The 26,916-nt window shown below is 39.3% G+C and overlaps 3 protein-coding genes across 3 annotated transcripts in view; 1 reads left to right on the forward strand and 2 right to left on the reverse strand.

Annotated features, from left to right (window-relative positions):
- LOC126366962 (uncharacterized) overlaps nt 1–1,410 on the reverse strand; it is a 58,259-nt gene extending 56,849 nt beyond the window's left edge. Inside the window, exons 1-2 of the mRNA XM_050010306.1 lie at nt 1,384–1,410; nt 695–1,285 (exon numbers count right to left, since the gene is read on the reverse strand). Of these exons, the coding sequence (XP_049866263.1) occupies nt 695–1,285; nt 1,384–1,395 (603 nt within the window). The 5' untranslated portion in view covers nt 1,396–1,410. The remainder of the gene's footprint in view (nt 1–694; nt 1,286–1,383) is intronic.
- Nucleotides 1,411–9,507: 8,097 nt separating this feature from the next.
- Nucleotides 9,508–26,916, forward strand: part of LOC126367076 (cuticle protein-like) — a 94,841-nt gene continuing 77,432 nt past the window's right edge. Inside the window, exons 1-2 of the mRNA XM_050010478.1 lie at nt 9,508–9,519; nt 9,736–10,336. Coding sequence (XP_049866435.1) covers nt 9,508–9,519; nt 9,736–10,336 — 613 coding nt within the window. The remainder of the gene's footprint in view (nt 9,520–9,735; nt 10,337–26,916) is intronic.
- LOC126366904 (cuticle protein-like) lies at nt 12,455–18,903 on the reverse strand. The gene is made up of 6 exons (XM_050010246.1): nt 18,876–18,903; nt 18,414–18,560; nt 17,532–17,698; nt 16,795–16,846; nt 13,206–13,229; nt 12,455–13,124 (listed from the first exon to the last, which is right to left on the reverse strand). Exons 1-6 carry the CDS (start codon nt 18,882–18,884, stop codon nt 12,507–12,509), a joined length of 1,017 nt encoding a protein of 338 aa, XP_049866203.1. The 5' UTR covers nt 18,885–18,903; the 3' UTR covers nt 12,455–12,506.

Below are 26,916 nucleotides of genomic sequence, written 5' to 3' on the forward strand. Positions count from 1 at the left end.
TATTGACCTACGCAACAATGTTCTCACTGCAATCCTACTATATATCAATATTTTTTATTATAATTTATTTGTCTGTGTTCCTTTTTCGATAATGTTGTCTAAAAATCTAAAGTTGCCATGGAATCTTTGGTTAAAAGTTAAAAAAAAAAAACATATTTTTGAATAGTTCACATGTCCCGACTAAAAGCTTGTGTCCTCTCCAATATTATGGAATATAAGTCATCTATCACCAGACAGAAATCATGTCCATCTTTAGAGATGACATCACAAATGACATGATTGCTTTTGGCTCTGTACCCATTATGAGTTTCTTTGTTTTACTTCGCAATTAGATATGGTTGTTCTCTGATATGATAAAGATAGGGGTAGGTTTGTGCTTTTACTTTATGCGAGCACGAAATAAATGTGCACCAAAAATATTAATCGCTATTATAACTTTTTAGTTCAATATAGAGTTAGCTTTGGAGGATTGAAGCGATTGCAAATAGATCGCGTGATGCCATGAGAACATACATGCAATTCAAATCGTCAATGATCTGATATCCCTCGAATCGCATCGCGTCGTCGGGAAGCTGCCTTACGCACTTTTAAAGTCCTTATAAATAAATTAAAAACATGTAATTGTACTTGACTTATTTTTATATTGCTAATAATAAATAACTAACAATCGTTTTGGTTTTCGAATGACTTAGTGATGGTAGTAGGAGAGAACGGGGGCTGCGGCCTTGAGGACCACGGGGGCAGCCTTGACGACCACGGGGGCGGCCTTGGGAGCGGTGTTGTGCACGACCGCGTTGAAGCCATTGTGGTCATCAGCGGTGTACTCCACAGTCCTGATGGAGCCATCGGCCTCATGGAAGGAGTAGGAGCCCTTCACAACATCACCGTCGCGGATCTCGTGCTGCGACTTGTCGTCACCGGTGTGGTGGTCAGCAACAGAGTAAGAGTACTCGTATTTGGGGTGGGCGTATTCCTCGGGTTGAGCGAGGACCTTAGCGACGGGAGCGGCGTGGTAGGCGACGGGGGCAGGGGCGTGGTAGGCGATGGGGGCGGCGACGGCGACCTTAGCAACAGGGGCGGCGTGGTAGGTCACGGCAGCAGGGGCAGCGTGGTAAGAGACGGCGGGGGCGGCGTGGTAGGCGACAGGGGCGGCTTGGTAGGCCAGCTTGGTGGCCTGACCCTCATCGTGACGCACGATGCTCTGGGAAGAGACGGCTGACTGGTAGTGGGGCTCGGGCAGGAGGCCCGCCTGGGACACCGCCACCAACGCGCACAGGGCTACGATCTGAAAAGAACACATTTATCTTTAGATTTTATTCTAAATTATTGTATTCTAAATTATTGTGTTTGAAATAATATTGATTATTGAAATTATAAACTTACTTTGGAGATCATTTTGATTTATCTCTGTTACGTCTGAACAGTGAATGATAGTTTATATTTTTTGCTCTCCGGTTGTATAGTACTTCGTTTTAGTTCACTTGTCTAGCGAAGTACTGGTTTGCTTACTAAACGGCCTTGCCCCTGGTTATGTTTTGAACCACACTAGTGTATAGTCACTGGTTTACTTTCTTGTTTGACTAATAGGACATGAAAAGCACAGTAGCAATATTTGTTTTATTTATTTCGTATAAATTAATGTCTTATTTTAAATTAAGTAACTAGATAGTATAAAAATTAAATTAAAGTAACTATAAAAATGGAAAGGTACAGAAACTACGAGTGGATGGCGAAATGTCGGTTTTTCTGTACTGGGTACATGAGGGTGTTCTGGTCTGATGATGCCGGTAGCTGTCGGGGCCCTGGAGCGTTCATTAGTCTCTGTGATTGGTTGTCTTTGACTAACACCGCCGCGTTGGCACCAGCATGTAATGATTTATGAGGCGCTAACGCCATATTGTAAGCTCGAGCTACGTTAAGGAGTAACGCGTGCATTTTTGTATATGGTGCCTTCTGTTGCGGCTTTGCCGACTCTTTCATGCGGTATCTGAAATTTAGAAATATTACGTGTATTAAGGTGAAATACTGTTATCTCCTTGTAAACCCTTTGATCGCTTGGTAGATTTTGTTCTTGTCTTGGATGATAAAAATGGTGCAATGCCATTTAGTATCTTTGTCCTCATAAATATTTAATTTAGAATAAAAAAAAAATACTAAGGGAATTTCAACCTGGTGTTACAAGTTTTCAAAATTACCAATATTTTTAACGAGGCTTGACTCTTTTGTAGCATGTGATAAGTAGGTTTCAGTACTTCGCACTTGTCCAACATAATCCAGAAGCAAAAACACAAAGTCAAGGAAAAAAAGATTTTTGATATCAGTCCATTCATACAGTTATTACGTAATGCATTGAACTTATACAACATACCTATAAGTAAGTACGTCATTCAAGTGGTGCATATAGAAGGTTAAGAACTGAAGTCCGACAAACTGTTATCCGACAAGATTTTACTTCGGCAATATGAAAATCCGACACTTCTTTATTCCGACAATACATAATTACGACATGTCTTAACTTCGATACTACTCTACTTCGACAAAACGTTTTTTCGACATGACTTTACTAAGAAACGATGCGAATACGATGAGGTTAGAATATTTGTATCTTTTTTTAAATAATAACTCTCATATTAGGAGTTATTGTTAGAGTCGTGGTAGCCCAGTTGGTAGAACGCTTGCCTCTCACTTTGAGATCGCACGTTCGAGTCCAGCACAGGCTTAAACCAATGATTGTCGAATTTGTATTCGAATTCATCTTTGGATCATAAATGATTATCACGTGCTCAGCGGTGAAGGAAAACATCGCGAGGAAACCCACATTCCCGAGAAATGCATTTTCGGAGGTAGGTATGTGACCTAACCTGTATTGGGCTGGTTTTCCCTTCACGGGTCGGAAGGTCAGACAGGCAGGCGCTTCTGTAAAAAACCGGACCTGTCAAATCTTCAGGTTAGGTAAGCGGACCCTGTGAAAAACGGGATAACTAGGGATATGATTAAAGGTTATTGTTGGTAGAAATACAATTTGTATAGGTCCCGGCAAACTTCTTGAGCATCGACCTTGACTGCGCACAACCGAATTTTAGATCTCTTTGGTGGTGCGGTATGGGGCGCGGGGGCGGGTGAGTCCCGCATCGACCGGCTATTAGTAGATCAGTCGATACTTCCCCCGCGCACTCTGTCTTCGTCCCTTTGACTCCCGAATACACTTGCGTGCAGTGAAATTGTCACGTTTTTGTTATTGCTCTTTTGTTAGTTTTTTGTTATTGCTCATTTGTTTAAGTTTAAGAATTAGTTACTAGCACGAGGTCTATGTCTACATATCCAAAACTTAACACTAGTTCTGGTATTGCTGGTTTCAACCTCAAAACGTTCATTTTTTTGCACGGAAGTGTACGTGCGCGAACTTTCCCCCACTACGACACTCGATGCTCAAGAAGTTTGCCGGGAGTTATAGCGAACGTTGTTTCACGATTTGTCATAAAATGCGCTGCAAATACAAATGCTTCATAACATCACGAGTATGATATAATTTGTTAGTTTCAATGGCACATTGCGCAAGGGCTTGTGAATGGTATATTTGCACTGCCACGCAGCTTATGTAAAAACGATTGTAAAGGGAAATTGGTACTTACGGATTTGATTTCTGTGCGTAATATTGGTTTGGTATGTAAGGTTTCTTTGATGGTCTGTATGTAGTGGGTGTGGTGGTAACAACGGTCGTGGTGGGAGTCTCTGTGCTACTCGATGGCCACTTCTGCTGGTTCTTGGTTATAACCTCCACGTCCATTGGATTTGGCTGGTATATGATGTACTGGTTCAGATAGTTTATCTGAAAATGATATTACCAGTGTATTGGTCGTGTAGAGTTCAGAAAACTTGCACAGAGATGGGAATTCTAAACTTGACTTATTTAATTAAATATTCTACAATATAATCTAACGACTTTGTTCCCAATTGTCAAAGGTACATCATCGTAAGACGAACTAAGTAGTCATTAAAGAGTGACCAGCTTTCTGGGGGTCTAAAAAAGGGGGGCTAAATCGGAGCGATTCGTCTAAAAAGCAATATTGCAATTTGCACGTATAAAAATAGTGCGTAATGCAATGTCAAATTGCTTTTTAGGTGAATTCAATGTGGCATTTTAATCCCCTGTTGGCATCCCCAACAAAATTTTATTTTATGTTTCAATACTTTACCTTCCTCTTCAGCAAGACTAATCATTTAACACTAATCATTATAAAAATATAATAAAAATGCCGTCAATAACATTGTCCAGCTTTTATTATACTGTACCAACACAACGTGAGAAGTATCGCTAACACCTAGATGCCCACACCCCCTGTTAGACCAACGTGATACATCAAATATTTCTACGAGTGTATCATATTAAAGGTGTTTTTGTGGACTGAAATAGCGTCCCTTTCAGTTGTAAGTCCTTGTGAAGTTAACATAAACTATGACAACACCTACCTTCTTTTGTTTATCAGATGGTGAGTTTCCGTCAGTATAACTTCTGTACACGGCGTTGTGTCCCGGACTCCTGTTTACTGACCGTAGTACTTCAATGTTGTGACCGGGGATATACTCCAAATGTGACAACGAATGTGGATGTACCACCGTTGGCTGTGACACCTCTAATCTCGGTTCCAACGGCTTTCTATCTTTTTTCGTTGATGTCTGCTCATTCGCTATGCTTGTAGGGTTGATCAAGTCGTGAGGACTGTGTAGTGACACTTTTGAGTACATCCCGTTTTGAAACCTTAGTTCACCTGGTCGCAATAGGGGCGCGTATTGTATACTCCGGAAATTAATAGGGTCCGCTGAAGACGAGTGGTATTTTAAATGAGCCCTGTACCCATCTGTGGGCTTAGGAGAACTTTCATGGATCGCACTATATTTATAGTTAACTGGCACATCCTCGCGATGGAAATGCATAGACGATACAGCCTGGTTTGTTGGCGACCGATATCCGTTTGGTGATAACTCCCCGGCACAAAGAGTTGATAGTGATATTGCAACTAATGTCACAATCTGAAAATTATTTCCAAATTTAGGTCACATTTTTGAAAAAAGAATTTGCATATCTGAAAATCACATATTTCCGGAAAAACTTACTTTGGAAAACATGTTGCCCAAGCTTCGATGGCAAGCGGTCGGAAGTGTTTGGGTCCGGATGCAGAATGCTTCACTTTTATACGTAGACTAATCACAAAAGAGAAATCACTTGTTATGTAACAATTATGAAGTATGTAGAGTAGTAATAACTGTGTAGCTTCCGGCGCGTGAGTCCTGCAATGGAGCCCGTTGGGCCCAGACCTTTCACCTGTTTTTTATGAGGCGACGAAAGTATGTTGCTCTTATTCACTATTATCATTGTACGGTTGAGAGTCGACGATCGACTGTCGACGTAATGCACCTGCGCTGCGGACTTGCCAAGTGATGTTTTCATTTCGTAGTCAATGAATTCAATCGACGCTATTATTTTGCCAGAGCCATTGTTTTCAGATGAACAACATTACATCACTCGTAGGGTGCTCGCTTCTGAGCTAATGTTTTCTAAGTCGTAGAATATAATTTATTATCCTATTTGATGAAATTGTAAGTTCTAAAATAGTTTTATTACTTAATTTATTAATAAATATTCTACTTACAACAAATTAATCATGGATAATAAAACCCTCAATGTTGCAAAGTTTACAAAGTAAGCTGTGACGGTACCCGGTTCCCTCAAAATAAGCGAAGAATTTATAAAATGTTAAAACGTTCTGTTATTACTTGTGACAGTTTGAGACCGAGACTAATACTATTGAGCAACTGCAGCAAAATAATGGTCTAATAATACGACACAGTTATATCAGATTAATCATCAGAATGACAATGTTATTACAACAGAATATACTTTGTCATTTAGTATTATTACATAAAGTTATAGACAATTTAGATTTGTTCTAGACGTAGACCAGGGGGGTTAAAATGGCCACATCGAAGCAATTCATCTAAGAAAGCAATATTGCTTTTTGACATTTGTTTGCGTTGCGCACTTACTTTTATATGCGCAAATGTCAAATTGCAATATTGCTTTCTTAGATGAATTGCTTCGATGTGGCCATTTTAACCCCCCAGTTGTTTACTCGTATTTGATGTAACTTGGTGCAATATTAAATTGACATACGTACAAACATGCCCGTAGAGCCGACTGCCGATGACATCATGCAGCCACTTTTTATATTGAAAGGTCCTCAAAAACGTAAGTGTAAGGCTGTAAATGCAACGAACCTCGTTCTGCATCTTTGTAAAACGGCTGTTTGGTCATAAACAACTATGGGAACTCTCTCCAACAAGAAATGACTTTTTATAATGCGATAATCTGGGGACCTGCCACCCTGCTGGGTATTATACGGCCTAAAATTATCATCATTTTATATCAAGTTTTTGATGCAAAATTTACACATAATAAAGGCTCAATCCTATATTCCTAATTGGGCTAATCAGTGGTACCTGTAGGCACGTAAAATGAACCAGTTACCCAGTTAGGCAGTGAGCCGTATGGCCGTCTATAATCTGGTCTTTTTTACTTTTAATGGGTTTGCTCTTGGTCGAGCCTACTTTTAGTATTAGGTATTCCTTATTCTAATGCTACTGTGTCAGTGAAAATTGCACCTTCAGATATATTAATCACTCATTGGCGCATGTCTGATACCGCGGAACGAAGCGGCACTCCCACACAGACCACAGAGAATTCACAGACAACAATCTTTTCATAGTGATCTTCTTTGATTTTGATCTTTTATGAATAAGCCAATATGTATGTATATTATTTTGCAAAGTATGTACTACTTCCTTCCTTATAAAACTTTTACGAAGTTCACTAGTTCCTAGAACAAATATAATCTCTGGCAAATGTTACGAAAACGATATAATTAGTTGCTGGGTTAAGTAGAAGACAAGTTGCCGACACGCGCGGGGGCTGGAGGTCGCTGCCTGAGGCGTTAGGTGGGTTTTAAGAGCAAGCGATCAGCGACTTTGAAATTCATCATCTTTAACGGCCTCCGTGGTCCAGTGGTTGCGCGTTGGGCTCACGATCCGGAGGTCCCGGGTTCGAATCCCGGTGAGGACATATCACAAAAATTACTTTGTGATTCATAGTTTGGTTAGGACATTACACCGAATATCCGAAAGTAAGACGATCCGTGCTTCGGAAGGCACGTTAAGGCATTGCCCCCGGTTACTACTTACTGATATAAGTGCGTAGTCGTTACATAAGTCATGTCAGGGGCATTTGGCGGTTCAATAATAACCCTGACACCAGAGTTGATGAGGTTGGTAATCCACCTCACAACCCACATGATAGAAGAAGAAGGTCATCTTTAACACTAAGTATCTTTTACGGATGATTTTAATTGTATCGAGGTAGGCTCCCGCCTTTTTTTTTCTTGGTTTAAACTACAATCAGTCCTCTAGACTATAAGCAGTTTCGTTGAGTGGATAGATGACGTGTCAGGAGCCACAACCAGTGTCACAGCCTCCCACTTTATACGACATGGCTTCTCGGCAGGCTCCCGCCTAAGGACTTATTCAGTACCTCGAGCCACTACCCAGCCCCATTCGCGCCCTCAGCGTGACTCAAAACAATATTTATGGATCTTGGTCGGAGCGTCACATTATCCGTGTACTTACCTTTTCTTATAGATTGAATATGGAAAGGCATTAAAATTGTTCACTTACTATAGCTTAATTTGCGTAGTTTTAAACTATTAAGTATTCTAAACGTGAAAAAAGAAAACAAGTCAAATTCGTACACAAAAGAATGTCTTTGCAATATTTTCTTTGAAATAAAGTCATTCTGAACCTACAAATTGGTAATTCGATCAAAATCGCTTCTCTTTTATTTTTGGGCCCACATAATCCACTCATGAATACAATATATGCGAAAAGAGATATGTAATGCGTTATGACAACAGCCGGTCAAATATGTGGCTTGTTATCCCTGACCTTAAAACTATATTTCAACTACTCCACATACATTAGTCTAATGTATATTATTTCGCCGTCTGTAAAGATTCGATCGATGCTATAGTTTTGGGAACTCGTTTGACCTACTTATTAGAATAATTATAAGAGTACGTCGGCCTACGTTTATGTTGTTTGAAGGCCTAAGTACTTATTTTTTTAAGTTTAAAGGCAAACGTCAATATCGTTAAATTTTATCTAAGTACCTGTGAATTCATTTTAATTTGGTAACCCAAACAGACTATTTTGCGGTGATCTTCGAGATTTTTTAATAAAATTTGACAAAGAGTATACATCTGATAACAATAATAATATAGAAAGAAAGAAAGAATCGCATTTACCGCTAGTATGAAGAATTGGACAAACCATGAAACCGTAGTCTTAGGTACTACTGTCGAGTAGTGCTTGAAACCGGTACAAAACTTATGGAAAACATACAGACAAAATATTATCGGCACTTTTGTACAAGGGAGAGCTGTTTGAATTGTATTTTTGTAAGTATATTTTGTTTTCCTTTATTTTTTTATTGTGCTGTTATTTTTTTCTATTAATTTTATTTGTAAAATTGTTATTTTAGCTGTAAGATTTGTTTTTACTTGTAATAAATGTACAATCAATAAATGTATAATATGTGCTATATAACGCTTTATTTATAGTCAAATCAAATCGATTTTATTGCAGAGAACTTATGATGGGTTCGATATTATCACGTGATTATTAAGTATGTAAACAGACGCGTAAACTAGCTCGCGGCAGACGCCATGCGAGACGGTTCGACGTCACGCAGCGTCGTTTTTACAAGACCGTCTTCATTTCGTCGACGTGAATGAATGAATCATCTTCATTACTTATGCGGTCAACGACCCCGATGTCGTTTTCACGCGCATCCGTGATCGCGAGTATATATGTCTATTTTTAGTTTGACTTGTTTTGTAAACAGGCGCGTTTTTTTTAAGATTAAGATAAAATGGAATTTCTTTTGCTTTTTACATTTAAAAAAATGTCATACGCACCTTGATCTCCCAGGCGAGTTTAAACTCAACAGCTGAATTCGGTACTAGTAACCTTCCAAACCAGAGTGAGTTTCCACTGACTGCCAGTGCATTGTTATTTTATGATCATGTATCACTGGCAACTTAAAGATCCTTTAAAATATAACATTTAAATAAGTATCGTATCGTAAAGTCAATTTGGCACACCCTTTTCAGAGGAAGCCAAGACGAGTTTAAAACTGCGATACTCGTTTTTGATAAAACACCAAGAAACAGGATCGAACAATTTTGCAACGTTTACGAAGTCTTGTTGCGATTAGTTTAACATCTGACGACATCGTGACTCGTATGTCGTAGAAAGCTCTTTAAACCAGGTATGAGTAGGCACAGTGGCTTCGCATTGTGACCCGTCGGCCTTGTCGCACCCAAAATTCGTCCACTATAAAAGCACCTCCAAACACACATTATGCATCAGTAACACTCTGGTCTATCATCTTATATCAACATGTTCACCAAAGTAAGTCGTATAGTATACCTATTAATAGGGCGAATCAAGTGATCCTTAGTTTTATGTCCTGAAGATTTCCGGGACAAAAGTCAGAGATTTTAAACCGAGTGCTAACCAAACCACCAGGTTTTGCAATCACAGACGTTGTTCAGCGAAGACTTGCTCCTAACGAATCGTTTGGTGCTCGAAGATGCGTGATATTATAACATGTGTGTTTGGTTCCAGATCGTCACCCTCAGCGCCATCTTGGCGGTGTCCGCTGCTGGACTCCTGCCGCAGCCGCACTACTCTTCCGCTGCCGCCGTCTCCTCCCAGAGCATCGTGCGTCACGATGAGGGCCACGCTACCAAGCTGATCGCTGCCGCCCCTGTTGCCAAGCTGGCGTACCAAGCCGCCCCCGTCGCCTACCACGCTGCCCCTGCCGTCTCTTACCACGCTGCCCCTGCCGTCTCTTACCACGCCGCCCCCGCTGCCGTGACCTACCACGCCGCCCCCGTCGCTAAAGTCGCCGTCGCCGCCCCCGTCGCCTACCACGCCCCTGCCCCCGTCGCCTACCACGCCGCTCCCGTCGCTAAGGTCCTCGCTCAACCCGAGGAGTACTCCCACCCCAAATACGAGTACTCTTACTCAGTTGCTGACGGACACACCGGCGACAACAAGTCGCAGCAGGAGTCCCGCGACGGTGACGCCGTGCACGGCCAGTACTCGCTGTTGGAGGCCGACGGTTCCGTGCGCACCGTGCAGTACTCCGCCGACGACCACAACGGCTTCAACGCGGTCGTGAGCCACTCCGCGCCCGCGCACGCGCACGCCGCCCCCGCTCTCCTCGCGCACCATTAACTCCACTCTACTCTAGTTGATAAGATGACCGAACTGTAAATAGTCAATTATTTATTGTAAATAAATAAGGAAGCAAATAATTAAAAACATTTTTTAATTCCTACCCCATTATTAAGAAACACAAACACTCAATAAATTCGGCTTGTATGTTATTGTGATGTTGAATTTAGGTAGATATAGATTAAAATCGGCTACTAAAGGGCTCTTTTAATGCTTCATTGATTCATTTTAGTAATGTACTTACCTATTGCAATTTTTGTGGTTTGCAATTATTTAGAGAAATAAAACCCATTGTAATCTTGTTAAGAATACCATTAGGTACCACCATCAGGGACCACATTGAAAAAGTAGGTCGGGGTCAACAGTTGTAAGACTTCCGAAACCACGACGGATGTGTGAATCACAATCTGGTAAGGTATTAATATTCACGCAAGCCTTTCACTCGACTCGATATTGTCTTACAGTCAGGGCCTTAATGAATGTCAATTTAAATGACATCTCAAGTTCAAGACCAAGTTATGCAACAGCGGTAATGCCAGAAGACGTGGGTGACGAAACTGGCCACCTAGTTATTGCCTTCGATCCGTTTGATTGCTTAAAAAGCCTGATTGGCCGATAACCTCAGGCGTAGAGCCTATAAATCTTCTAGTCAATAATACTGACAATGCGTCTGTATGAGTTGTATCGTATGTAGATTGCCTTGTTGTGCCAGAAGCCTCATTTGAGTAAGTATCAATTTATTATTCTTTGTAATATTCGTGCATTTTAAGTGTGCTCGTTTGCATGTAATGGAACACATAATTCTTTTTTTAAAAGAATGGAGTAACAGTTGAGTCATCTGTTGATTTGAACGATGAACTTTTGTCAGTAATGATACAAATATTAGTATTATTAACGATAAATAATGGAAGGAAGAAACTTTAATAAAATTAATTACATTATTATTAAAGTTAATAATAATATTTCATACGATAAAAGCATAGAGCAACAAGGACCTCCGCGGATAAAAGTAACAAACTAAAGTATCACAATGTTGAGAGAAAATAATAGATAATATTACGTATATAGTTATGTACTTAAAACAACATGAAAGTACAATGAGTAGGTAGGTACTAAGTCTTGGGATATTTACTATTGTTCAAAATGATTATGAAAATGAAAATACTTCGCCAATTTCAGAGGTTGATTTAAATATAAGTATTGCTAGGATACTAGTGTGATCCCTGGCCGCAAATAACATTATTATTATTAATAGCCCTCAATGTCCTAGCAAAAGGCCTCTCTTTCCTTCTTCCATTCCTCCTTGTCCCCAGAATGTTCGTGCCACCGAACAAAGCAAAAAACATTAATTTCCTTTTAATGTTTTGATGTATAGGTGTACCAGAATATTAATATTATTATTTTTGTTGGTGTACACGTGAAAGTAGAGCTTATGTAGATTTTATAATTAGAAATTTTGTACTGAATAGTGGTCCAGCCAGGGTGCATCACACAGGATACTGCATTATGTGGTGGTGTGATATTTATATTTATAAACACGAAAGTATTTAAATTTTATCAAATAAGTACCTATTTGACGATGCATTAGGTCTTTCTCTCGTGGGCTGGATGTAATGAAAAATCGTTTATGATTCGTTCAGCTGCTTATCATACTAGCCGTATGTTAAAAGTGGATTATGGAGTGTATTCTTTCTACTGGATATGGGTGTTGGTCTATAAACAATAAATCTATAAGCATATTTATCGTTACTGGTTTTCAATACATCGCTATTATTGTCATATTGCTCAGATTGGAGATTAGCAGCTCTACTCAAAATGGATTATGGTCATCTGTCTGGCGTGTCAACAGGCGTGGCTTTTTGACGTGGTTTGTTAGAAATTTGCTTAGAACTGTATTCATACAGATTTAACTATCAAAATTAATTGCCACAGCCTAATGTGAGTTAGCTTTACGATCACCAAAACGCAGTTTACCAGATTTCTTTGGATATTACCAAAATTCGTTCGAGTGAGAGGCTTAATACTGTTGTTGGCTAATAAATGTTGTTGTGATGATGAAAGCAAAAAGTGAATTTAAAAACTTTGCTTCCTTATTTATTTATAATAAATATTTGACTATTTACAGTTCGGTCATCTTATCACCTAGAGTGGTTGAGTTAATGGTGCGCGAGGAGAGCAGGGGCGGCGTGCGCGTGCGCAGGCGCGGAGTGGCTCACGACCGCGTTGAAGCCGTTGTGGTCGTCGGCGGAGTACTGCACGGTGCGCACGGAACCGTCGGCCTCCAACAGCGAGTACTGGCCGTGCACGGCGTCACCGTCGCGGGACTCCTGCTGCGACTTGTTGTCGCCGGTGTGTCCGTCAGCAACCGAGTAAGAGTACTCGTATTTGGGGTGGGAGTATTCCTCGGGTTGAGCGAGGACTTTAGCCACGGGAGCGGCGTGGTAGGCGACGGGGGCAGGAGCGTGGTAGGTCACAGGGGCGGGAGCAGCGTGGTAGGCCACGGGGGCAGGAGCGTGGTAGGCGACGGGAGCGGCAACGGCGACCTTAGCGACGGGGGCGGCGTGGTAGGTCACGGCAGCGGGAGCAGCGTGGTAGGCAACAGGGGCGGCTTGGTAGGCCAGCTTGGCGACGGGGGCGGCAGCGATCAGCTTGGTGGCGTGACCCTCATCGTGACGCACGATGCTCTGGGAGGACACGGCGGCGGCGGAGGAGTAGTGCGGCTCGGGCAGGAGACCTGCCTGTGAGACCGCCACAAACGCGCAAAGGGCTACAATCTGAAACCAATTAGATATACTTTAATATCTCTGCTTCTTCTGCTACTAAATTAAATTTTATTGTTTATTTTTAATACTTACTTTGCCGAACATGTTGATGTAAGATGATCAAGTAGAGAGTAACTGATGCATAATGTGTGTTTGAAGCTGCTTTTATAGTGGACGAATTTTGGGTGCGACAAGGCCGACGGGTCAGCAAGTCATACAGTATATTATAGACAGTAAACTGGTCCAAGATACTTTAGGCGGTTTCTCAAAGGGCAAACTGATATCACAGGGAAAATAAACTCTTCTAAATAGGCCACGTGCGTTTTGGACATATCGGGAAGTTTCATGATGTAAAGTATCACCTGATTGTCTAAAAAAAGTAAGATGATTCCGTGTGTTTAGTATTGTAACTACATTTATAAACGTCATTAATTTGTCAATGTTATATATTGTTGTCTCGTTTTCGTCTCTTTCTTGTTTCTTCCAATCTTCTCATGCACAAGGGTTCTTCACTATTCTTCGTAATTTGATATTTTGGAAAATACAGTGCATATCGAAGTAATCTGCGTTTCAATTAATAATACACCATAATTGTCAGTAAGATTTATATACAAAAACATAACACCGTGCTTTGTAGGGCACGTTTAGCTCATGGCGCGGCTTTTAGCCGTAAAAACACCTTCACAAACCCGCAGTGGAGCAGCGTGGCGGAATATGCTCCATACTGCCTCCAGTTGAGGGGAGGCCTGTGCCCAGCAGTGGGACGTATATAGGCTGTTTATGTTATGTATGTAAACTAAATAGGTCCGGGTCCCGGTTCGGGCTTTTAACGAATGAATTCCAGTTTAAGAGTTTGAATTCATGTTTTGTTCATAGATGTACCCGGTTGTTGGCAACATACTTACACCCTATACATGGGAATAAAGTCGAATTACTATTTTTTTTGTCCTAATTGTAGTGAGTATTTTTTTTTCTAACTAACTGTAAGTGCGTGCGTGCGTAGGTAAGTACGTGCGGTCACGAGCATTAATATTTATACACTTTGGTACCATGTCGCATTAACTTTTTTGACAAATTGAACTGTAAGTCTCACTGAATGTCAAATATGTTAGTGCGACAGAGTCCTAAAGTGGGTAAGTACATTATATTTCTCGTGACTGTACCTATCCCTTCAGGTATACAGGCGTTTCGCTATGTATGTGTAAGTAGGGTCTGTTTTGTTTTATACACGTTTTATATTTTTTGGAATTATTATTTTTGGTGTAGGTAATTCACAGTAGTACATCTTTATATGTTTGTCATTATTTTCCTACCATTTATAATCCCGTTTCTATTCCGGGTCTGTTTACATAACTTGAAGTTATTGTTAGGTTTGGTTATTCAGAGAAGCGACCTTTCAACCCGAAGGGATATAATCTCAATCACAGGTAAGGTTGGTAAGGACTACGCACTTAACTAAGTTAAAAGGAGTCACGATGCACCTTATGCACGGAATCATCTTATTATATCGGACCATCAGGTCATCAAGTGATTCACCCTGCAATATCTAACCTTACCAAAAGTGTTTTTTGACAATGTAGTGACTGAGAATCGAACCCAGACCTCCAGATCGCATGCCGAGAGTAACTAGCTCACGGAATCTATGTTTTTCTTCGATATTTAAATACCTCTACAAACATTTCGTAGATGTCGCGACTGTGGTGGCGCCTTCATGGTGTCCTATAGAGATAGAGCCTTAAATGTACGGGAAGTTCAAACATTAATAGGTGTCATTGAACTATTTGTTAACCTTGATCACGAACTAAACAACATTGAGAGACTGCAGAAAACTATGTAGTGCCTTATCAGAAATAATAGCAAGTATTTTTAAACGTGATAATGAAAATATTTACAAACTAGAGGTAGGCGTTTGCATTGTTCACGATATATTTTATTTTGATTTTTGTAGTGCGATAATTTATTTTATTTATTTAAGCATAGGAATTGCAAAACTTCTTTTGCGTGAGGTAGGTATATGCGTAAGAAGTTCAATAATAATATTATTAAACCAAGTCCATTCAACTTATTGGATTTTTAAAATATACTTTCAATTGTTCTATTGTAAAAAGGGGATATTCCATTTTCCGACATACTTACTACTTATAATGTTGTGTCTTCGAGAACAATGAAATAGATAAGTACTTAAAAATTTTTAAGAAAATACAATTACAAATTTTGCCTATAACTTGAGGCTCTGCCCACCCCTTTGTGAATCAAGGACATGAGTTCATGAAATGGAAGTATTATGAAATCCTTATTGAGGTGTCGAGCCGAATTCGTTGTATTTACTTAAATGAAAAATTTGGAGCTGGAATTGCCAATAAAAAATAATGAATACATAAAACAAAATCAAATCGAATCATATTATTTCCCTTTGCATTTTGGGAATAAGAAACTGTGACTATTTTAGTAAGTAGGTAAGTTTTTTATGTTGTTCGCTGTCCAAGATTTTTGCAAAGAGCGCGCGCCTTGAACTGTTACAAGAGCAAATATTCGTCGAGTTGTTATTCGTAGAAGAGTGATTTTTTATCCCTTTTCCAATGTTTTTAATATTAATAACATACATTATAGTCATGCTTCATGTATTGATTCGGACATATAATGGAATTAATGAAAGTAGTCTTACGAAAACGATTTACGATGCGAGTGTAAATGATAAAGTTGTAAGATCCAGAATGTTTTATAGAAACGCCAGATTAAGAGTATCAACCCGTGAGCATGCAAGTCTTTGATGAGAGTGGAAGAAGGAAACTGGTGTGTCAGGATAGTAGTAAGTGGAATTCCGTGGTCTCTGCCTACCCCAACGGGAAATAGGCGTGATCTTATGGTATTAATAAACTAATCTCAGCTTCGAGACTACCCTCAAGATTATGTCAATGTGACAGTTCTTATATAAAAACAGGGACTTGAGCATGGTCTTGTGGCCAGTCTCAACTGAGATTAGTTTATTAATATCACCCTTAGTCATATCGTACCCTGACGGTGAATACAAATCAACAAGTCATCAATTAGTAAACCCGCAACAGTTCCTGATATTGCTTCCAAGATAGGCAAAATGATGAACCGTGTCGCGACAGGTCAGCGTCATAGTCTAGTCTATGGCATTATGCTGAGGTGGAACCGTTTCGGCATTCATCATCATCATCATCAGCCCATTAACGTCCCCACTGCTGGGGCACGGGCCTTCCCTATGGATGGATAGGGAGATCGGGCCTTAAACCATCACATAGCATTCATTCATAATTGTATTTATTTTCTTTTAATATGTGGAATAAATATTTTTTCTTTCTTTCTTTTGTTTCTCCCAAAAAGACGAATCATCATTTAATTTACTATTAATTGACATTTGCGGTGAGTATTTGGGTAATACTCTACTCTACTCTGAACCGGCGTGCGTGTATGAAGCGATTGATGAATGTGGAGGAAGCAAGAGAAGTGTGTCAGGATCGAAGCAAATGGAATTCTATAGTCTCTGCTTACCCCGGTGGGAAATAGGCGTGAGTTTATGTATGTATGTATGTATTTGGGTAATGATAATACACATATTTAAATTATTTGAAATTTTATTATTATCAACAAATCCTAATTAATGAACAGTTCTTATCACAGATGAGTAAAGTTGCTTGTACTTCTAGTGGTGGTGAGTGGGCACGATGTGGGTGGCATGTCCTTTGCGTTCCACAACAGCGTTGAAACTGGAAATTAAAAAAAAAATACATGTTATAAACAACAATGACATTAATATATCCTTCGTTACTCTGTCAAGCTAGTCTCTAGAGCAATGATCCTGAAGGAGGCCTTTATAATGCATCAAGCCGCAGGTACCATTTTCGTGGTTTCCATGGCTGCATGACCCTTTGGCAATCAAAGTATTTATAATACATAGACAGCAATATAAACAGGGATTGCAGAAAGAAATCAGTGACGCTGGTGATGCTTGCATTCTGTCCATATCACTTTTTGGATCCCGTATTTTGTGGGTTTGGCCAACAATATCTTTTCCCTGGCAAATTAGGTACTCTAGAAATCAAAAATGATTTAAATATTATGTATTTTCTTGGTGAGTTAGGTACAATCAGGTGAGATTGTTATTATTACATGGTATAGCCGTCCTTCGAATTAACACTTGTGTTCTGGTTAGTTGTTTAATTATTCTGTCAGAAGGTTCACAGCCATAAAATTAAGGATATTGTAAAAATAAAATATAGTGAATACAAACTAAGGCGAGCGGTAGCGAGTGGACGCGCGGACAGTGCGCTTATTTGGCGCGCGATTAGCACCAATAGGTGGCGCGTTTATTTGACTCGCTGTAGTGGACCTTTAGTGGTTCAAACTAGGACGTAAAAAGAAGAACTTTAGATCTCTTGGATTGGTACTCACCCGTTGTGCTTGTCAGCGGTGTAGTGCACGATCCTGATGGTGCCATCGGCGTCGTGCAGCGAGTAGTAGCCCTTGACGACGTCGCCGTCGCGGGTCTCGTGCTGCGACTTGATGTCACCGGTGTGCTTGTCCTCTATTTTGTATTCGTAGTCGTATTTAGGGTGCGCCTGTGGAAAAGTATAAGATTAAAGAAATGTGGACAAAAAAATAAGTTACCACGTTAGGCATCGATCTCACTTGCAGATTTTGGCCCAACATTGAAGTAATTGGATGACGTGAATCACGAGAATCAGATACTTGCCTAGATTATTACAAGAGGATGGTTAATGGAGAAAAGTCGTCACTGAATGGTGGTCTCGGGATGGGAAATAATAGTCAGTAGGCAGAACAGTAGCCCAATGGTCTGTGACATAGTTGCAATGGCGACAAAACTGCGGATATGGTAAGTGCTGGAAATTAAGGATCGTACAAAAAGAAGACATATACAGTACCATAGAAGGAATAATACTACGCATAGAACGGCTACTCTCCGCTCCCAACCAGCGTCCGAGCTAGGTTTACCTCACCCCCCCTCGAACACAGTTTAGTCTTGAATCGTATGGAGTCAGACGTCACACACACATATGCGCGTGTACGATATTGTCAATGTGTAGTGTCTGTGTAAATCGAGGTTGTTTGTATGAAGTGTCCGGGGTGTGACAGTAGACCCAGTACAGTATACGGCACATACAGAGTACACTTCACTGCACGCACTGTAGTACAGTGTTCAGTGTACCTGTACTGTACAGTGTTTATGTGTGTTTAGTGAGATGAAGCAGGCTGATTAAATGGATAAAGTAATAACATTTTTGAACTTACGAAGTAATCGATGACTTTATGTACGTGTCCATGTTTGTCATGTTCTTCGTGGACAATCTCGTGGGCGGGTCCGTCGTGGCGGTGGATGCTCTGCGAGGAGTACGCGTGGTGACCATGCCCCTCCTGCGGCCGTGCGTACGCGACGGCTACGATGGCAGCGATTAGGAAGAACTAACAAAAAATAGTAAATAGTATTAAATGATATGATATGTTGGTAATGATATGACATTCATATTTAGTAATTATTTTCTAATCACAGCCTTCAAATTAAGAGGTTTTAGAATCGGCACCAACTTGTTTCTCACGCCTTGTTTGTAACTTATTGTTTTTATAATTACATAGGTCATGAACTAGTAACCGGTTACAGCTTATGCTTGTACTTCAACACCAAAACAAATTCCAGTTACTTTAATATTTGAGAAAAATATTTACATGAATTCTGTTTTTATGTTGAATAACGGATTAAAAATAAGAATAAATTAATACCTTGTACATGTTTGTAGAAGTACTCGGATACAAACTGTCTTAAGGGATACTAAGAGTCGATTGATAGCTGTGTTATATTCGCTATGTCTTTTATACCAAAACTTTTTTTAATTGCAGCAAATATTTACGCAATTAAACCCCTAATAAGTTAAAACCAGTCGGTTACAATGCAAGTGTTTGACTTGACAAGTTGTACGACCTTCGGCAATTTCGATATATATTTTTGTGTGCTTTCTCTTGTTGGTGCTATATTTAGCACTAGCTTTTGCCCGCGACTTCGTCCGCGTGGCGTGTTATATAAGAGAGAGATCTTTATGTGTGTGGGAGTGCATATCAAATTTCAAGCATCTAACTTATGCAGTTTAGATTTTTTCATACAATTTTTTTCCCAATAACTCCCATTTTTCAAAATACAGCCAAAAATAAACTTTATATTTACTAAGGTATGCATGCATGCTAGATTGAATCAATTGATTGAATTGATTTTTTTTAAATTGATTGTTCATTGAGTTTTAATTTTAATACACACTTCCTCTTCCTTTCCACTTCCTTTTGTTTTTTCCTGTTTGTGCAATAAAGTATTTGTTATGTTATGTTCCTCTCCTCCCTTCAACGTTGCTGTGCCCTACAGGGTCCATGTTTTATTCCTATGCCTATGTAACACCCCATTGTACTACATGGAATGCAATAAATAATTTAATTGAATTGAAAACATCTATCTTACGCGGTTTCGATTTTTTCATACAAATGTTTTTTTCCCGCTAACTCCCGTTTCCGTGGGAATTTTGCAATATCCTGTTGCAACTAAGCTTTAAGTTAACTAAGGTACCTGCATGCCAAATTTCAAGCGTCTAACTTAAGCGGTTTAGATTTTTCATACAAAAGGATTTTCCCGCTAATTTCCGTTCCCGTGGGAATTCCGGGAATTCCTTTCTTAGTGCACCTCTACGGTACCTAAGCTATGTTCCTTCCAAATTTCAAATGCCTACGTTTAGCCGTTCAGGCTATGCGTTGATATGTCAGTCACTGAGTCAGTCATTTTCTCCTTTTATTTAGATTTGATTTTTTCATACAAATGTTTTTTCCCGCTAACTACCGTTCCCGTGGGAATTTTGTAATATCCTGTTGCAACTAAGCTTTAAGTTTACTAAAGTACCTGCATGCCAAATTTCAAACGTCTAACTTGAGTGGTTTAGATTTTTCATATAAAAGGATTTTCCCGCTAATTCGCGTTTCCGTGGGAATTTCGGGAATTCCTTTCTTAGTGCAACTCTACGGTATCTAAGGATCCTGCGTGCCAAATTTCAAACATCTAACTTGAATGGTTTAGATTTTTCATACAAAAGGATTTTCCCGTTAATTCCCGTTTCCGTGGGAATTTCGGGAATTCCTTTCTTAGTGCACCTCCACGGTACCTAAGGTACCTGCATGACAAATTTCAAACGTCTAACTTGAGTGGTTTAGATTTTTCATACAAAAGGATTTTCCCGCTAATTCCCGTTCTCGTGGGAATTTCGGGAATTCCTTTCTTAGTACACCTCTACGGTACCTAAGGTATCTGCATGTCAAATTTCAAATGTCTAACTTGAGTGGTTTAGATTTTTCATACAAAAGGATTTTCCCGCTAATTCCCGTTCCCGTGAGAATTTTGGGAATTCCTTTCTTAGTGCACCTCTACGGTACCTATGGTACCTGCATGCTAAATTTCAAACGTCTAACTTGAATGGTTTAGATTTTTCATACAAAAAGATTTTCCCGCTAATTCCCGTTCCCGTGGGAATTTCGGGAATTCCTTTCTTAGTACACCTCTACGGTATCTAAGGTACCTGCATGACAAATTTCAAACATCTAACTTGAATGGTTTAGATTTTTCATACAAAAGGATTTTCCCGCTAATTCCCGTTCTCGTGGGAATTTCGGGAATTCCTTTCTTAGTGCACCTCTACGGTACCTAAAGTACTTGCATGCCAAATTTCAAACGTCTAACTTGAGTGGTTTAGATTTTTCATACAAAAGGATTTTCCCGCTAATTCCCGTTCCCGTGGGAATTTCGGGAATTCCTTTCTTAGTACACCTCTACGGTATCTAAGGTACCTGCATGACAAATTTCAAACATCTAACTTGAATGGTTTAGATTTTTCTTACAAAAGGATTTCCCTTCACTACTCTGCTCCTATTGATTATAGCGTGATGAAAAGTATACTATAACCTGTCCAGGAGTGTGAAGAATAATTGTACCTAGTTTCATTAAAATCCGTCCAGTAGTTTTTGTTTCTATAAGGAACATACAGACAGACAGACAGACAGACGGACAGACAGACAGACAGACAGACAGACAGACAGACAAAAATTTTACTGATTGCATTTTTGGCATCAGTATCGACCACTTATCACCCCCTGATAGTTATTTTGAAAAAATATTTAATGTACAGAATTGACTTCTCTACAGATTTATTATAAGTATAGATTTAAGTGAGTATGCCCATAATTATTTATTTACTAACTTCTCTGCACAGGGCAACAGGGAACTCCTTATGATCCCAGGCATAGTGTAAACCTCGTCCAAAGTGTTTAAAATATAAGGGATTAAAATATATTGGAATGACATGTCCTTTACCATGTCGATGCCATACATTTTTATCATTGTTACTGTCGACTATCATAATCGTTTACAACTTGGCTAAACCCCTGAAACCTCCAATGAGATGGGTTATTACCTGTCCAGTCCAATGTGTCTAAGGGTAGGAACCATTCATCATCCCAACATTTCATATCGTATCTTTTTTAAATTACTACTACGACTGACAAAAATGAATGGAAGAGGAATACATATTGTGCCGACCCCACCTTTTTTTTTTGACGTGACTTATTGTAGATTTGCCGCAGATGGCAATAACTACTTGGCCGGACAAATGGGGAGCGCTGAGGCTCTCACCCGGTACAACGTTTAAGACAACAGGCCTGGGGGTGCCCAGTTGGGCGCGAATCTCGGCTCGGGGCGTCGTCTGAGAGGAAAAATATTTGAAAGAATTAATTGACCCTAGTGGGTCGATAGCGATAAGCGCTGAATGAGGGAAATCGTCGACCACGCCGGCGGGGTTGGTATCGGGGTCCTGAAGTGTTTGGTGTCGCGAGCTGTATGGCTGCCTCTACGGCTAGAGTAATCGGGTCGTCGGGATCGTATATTACGCCCCTAAGCGGAATGTATTCGGAAGCCGCAACTACCAGGGGATTTGGGTGGTGCGGATGCCAACTCCACCTAGAGTGGGATAAGGGCAGGAGAATGGATTTATCATTTTTAACTTCATATCAAAGTTGACTTGAGTACCTACTTGTATTCATCTTCGTTACTTTTCTTGGGTGTTGTATTAAGAACGACACACATGAGTTAATGTAAGTTATACAAGTCGTTGACCCCTGTGCTCGGTCATCATACAACGCCAAACACCATACACCGTCAAATTACACTATTTATCTTTTTCTGCTTATAGGTACTTCTGTGTATTTGGGAATCTGTCCTTATGAGAATAAAGGAATAGGTTAGAGAACAATAGCATTAATTTATGTTCAACAATTATGCGTGTCGATGATTCCCCAGATGGTTACCTGTGTGTGTATTTCGTAGTCTTTGCTCACCCCAACGGGAAATAGGCGAAATCTTATGTGTGTATGTATGTTATCTGTCCATATTAGTTACTCCATGACTGCACATTGTACTCAGGTCAATACGTACATACATACATACATAAACTCACGCCTATTTCCCACCGGGGTAAGTAGAGACTATGGGATTCCATTTGCTTCGATCCTGACACACTTCTCTTGCTTCCTCCACATTCATCCATCGTTTCATACACGCACACCGGTACAGAGTGGATCATGCTAAACCTTTTCTAAGGACATCTCCAACTAAGGTCAATACGTACCTATACCATTCTGAGTAGTGTTGCCGTTGCCCGATAATCGACTGTATATCGATTAATAAATCAATTATTTTTTAAGCCCCTAAATAATCTAAATATGGATATGTCTATCGATAATATCGATGCAATCGATATTGAAAATTCTACATTTATATCGATTATAATCTGATAATTGTTACATATAATCGATTGTAAAATAATTGCAATAATCTATACTTATAATAAATCTGTAGAGAAGTCAATTCTGTACATTAAATATTTTTTCAAAATAACTATCAGGGGGTGATAAGTGGTCGATACTGATGCCAAAAATGCAATCAGTAAAATTTTTGTCTGTCTGTCTGTCTGTCTGTCTGTCTGTCTGTCTGTCCGTCTGTCTGTCTGTCTGTCTGTATGTTCCTTATAGAAACAAAAACTACTGGACGGATTTTAATGAAACTAGGTACAATTATTCTTCACACTCCTGGACAGGTTATAGTATACTTTTCATCACGCTATAATCAATAGGAGCAGAGTAGTGAAGGGAAATCCTTTTGTAAGAAAAATCTAAACCACTCAAGATAGACGTTTGAAATTTGGCATGCAGGTACCTTAGGTACCGTGGAGGTGTACTAAGAAAGGAATTCCCGAAATTCCCACGAGAACGGGAATTAGCGGGAAAATCCTTTTGTATGAAAAATCTAAACCACTCAAGTTAGACGTTTGAAATTTGGCATGCAGGTACCATAGGTACCGTAGAGGTGCACTAAGAAAGGAATTCCCAAAATTCTCACGGGAACGGGAATTAGCGGGAAAATCCTTTTGTATGAAAAATCTAAACCACTCAAGTTAGACGTTTTAAATTTGGCATGCAGATACCTTAGGTACCGGAAAGGTGCACTAAGAAAGGAATTCCCGAAATTCCCACGAGAACGGGAATTAGCGGGAAAATCCTTTTGTATGAAAAATCTAAACCATTCAAGTTAGATGTTTGAAATTTGTCATGCAGGTACCTTAGATACCGTAGAGGTGTACTAAGAAAGGAATTCCCGAAATTCCCACGGGAACGGGAATTAGCGGGAAAATCCTTTTGTATGAAAAATCTAAACCACTCAAGTTAGACGTTTGAAATTTGGCATGCAAGTACTTTAGGTACCGTAGAGGTGCACTAAGAAAGGAATTCCCGAAATTCCCACGAGAACGAGAATTAGCGGGAAAATCCTTTTGTATGAAAAATCTAAACCATTCAAGTTAGATGTTTGAAATTTGTCATGCAGGTACCTTAGATACCGTAGAGGTGTACTAAGAAAGGAATTCCCGAAATTCCCACGGGAACGGGAATTAGCGGGAAAATCTTTTTGTATGAAAAATCTAAACCATTCAAGTTAGACGTTTGAAATTTAGCATGCAGGTACCATAGGTACCGTAGAGGTGCACTAAGAAAGGAATTCCCAAAATTCTCACGGGAACGGGAATTAGCGGGAAAATCCTTTTGTATGAAAAATCTAAACCACTCAAGTTAGACATTTGAAATTTGACATGCAGATACCTTAGGTACCGTAGAGGTGTACTAAGAAAGGAATTCCCGAAATTCCCACGAGAACGGGAATTAGCGGGAAAATCCTTTTGTATGAAAAATCTAAACCACTCAAGTTAGACGTTTGAAATTTGTCATGCAGGTACCTTAGGTACCGTGGAGGTGCACTAAGAAAGGAATTCCCGAAATTCCCACGGAAACGGGAATTAACGGGAAAATCCTTTTGTATGAAAAATCTAAACCATTCAAGTTAGATGTTTGAAATTTGGCACGCAGGATCCTTAGATACCGTAGAGTTGCACTAAGAAAGGAATTCCCGAAATTCCCACGGAAACGCGAATTAGCGGGAAAATCCTTTTATATGAAAAATCTAAACCACTCAAGTTAGACGTTTGAAATTTGGCATGCAGGTACTTTAGTAAACTTAAAGCTTAGTTGCAACAGGATATTACAAAATTCCCACGGGAACGGTAGTTAGCGGGAAAAAACATTTGTATGAAAAAATCAAATCTAAATAAAAGGAGAAAATGACTGACTCAGTGACTGACATATCAACGCATAGCCTGAACGGCTAAACGTAGGCATTTGAAATTTGGAAGGAACATAGCTTAGGTACCGTAGAGGTGCACTAAGAAAGGAATTCCCGGAATTCCCACGGGAACGGAAATTAGCGGGAAAATCCTTTTGTATGAAAAATCTAAACCGCTTAAGTTAGACGCTTGAAATTTGGCATGCAGGTACCTTAGTTAACTTAAAGCTTAGTTGCAACAGGATATTGCAAAATTCCCACGGAAACGGGAGTTAGCGGGAAAAAAACATTTGTATGAAAAAATCGAAACCGCGTAAGATAGATGTTTTCAATTCAATTAAATTATTTATTGCATTCCATGTAGTACAATGGGGTGTTACATAGGCATAGGAATAAAACATGGACCCTGTAGGGCACAGCAACGTTGAAGGGAGGAGAGGAACATAACATAACAAATACTTTATTGCACAAACAGGAAAAAACAAAAGGAAGTGGAAAGGAAGAGGAAGTGTGTATTAAAATTAAAACTCAATGAACAATCAATTTAAAAAAAATCAATTCAATCAATTGATTCAATCTAGCATGCATGCATACCTTAGTAAATATAAAGTTTATTTTTGGCTGTATTTTGAAAAATGGGAGTTATTGGGAAAAAAATTGTATGAAAAAATCTAAACTGCATAAGTTAGATGCTTGAAATTTGATATGCACTCCCACACACATAAAGATCTCTCTCTTATATAACACGCCACGCGGACGAAGTCGCGGGCAAAAGCTAGTATAGATATAATTACAGAAATTCCAAACTCGATATTCGATACTATCGATGCAATAGATAGGCATATCGATATTTAGATTATTTAGAGGTAAATAATCGGTTATTCGATAATGGATTATTCGGCAACACTAATTCTAAGTTAAGTGATTATTTACTATCAATTTGCTTTAATTATGAATGTTAGTTCTCCTTTCTCTCTCATGTGGGTCGAGATATCAATCGCCGACCTCATTAACCTTGGTGTCAGGGTTACTATTGAGCCGCCAGCCCCCTGACATGGGTCATGTAACAATTACATACTTAAGTAAATAGTAGCCAGAGCCGCGTAACGTGCCCTCCGAAGTAAGAATCTTATTACTTTTAGACAATTGGGTAATCAGTCTGGAATGTCTTAACCAAACTAGTGATTTTTGGTAATAAATTCGTTGTGTTATTCTCTAGGTATTAAATAACTTGAAATATATACCTACATTGATTTATAAGATGTATTGTTGTTGCAGTTTCTTGTCATTTCTTCTCCTCAGTCATAATACCTTGCGAAATGACGTAAATACAAAAATGTTAAATTGACCTTCAACAAGTTTATCAATAATAATTACGTTGAATAAATGATTCTGATTCTGAATTATTTAGATTACGGTCCCGTGCCAAAACATACCCTAATCTTAATAAAATTAAAACACATAATACCGGGTTCATACCGCGTTAATTAGAGATATGAGACCCGAACGCGAACCCGTTATTATGTGTTTTAACTATGATAAATAACCGCGTAAACTTCAAACAATGTATTAGTCCCCAATGTAATAGTACCCTAGTCTTGTCTTAAATAGTGCACATTGATCGGATGTGGTATAAAAGATTTTTATTACGTTCTAAGTAACTCGTTTCATTTAATTTATTAATTTACTAGATGGGTATAATGAATCAGTGCAGTTCACTGACCTCATTTTATATAACAAACTAGAAAATATAGAGGTAAATCACTATAAGTACTTTCGTAAGTTCATAAACAGTGTGCAATTAATGAAATGGTTAGAATTTCAATTTAATAATGTTTATTTATTATCACTATTTACAAATCAACATATTTACAAACAGAACAAATTCATAACATCAGTAGATATTCAAATTAACAGCCTGATATTCTTTAGTGGTGGTAGGAAGGAGCGATGTGTTGGGCGTGTCCTTTGCGCTCCACGACAGCGTTGAAACTGGGAAAAAAGTAGAAAATATTAGAAAGTATGTCTAAATACGTATATGTAAGTAAATAAGTATAAAGGTGATAATGCTTG

Source organism: Pectinophora gossypiella, chromosome 5 (genome assembly GCF_024362695.1).
Source record: "Pectinophora gossypiella chromosome 5, ilPecGoss1.1, whole genome shotgun sequence".
Lineage (NCBI taxonomy): Eukaryota > Metazoa > Arthropoda > Insecta > Lepidoptera > Gelechiidae > Pectinophora > Pectinophora gossypiella.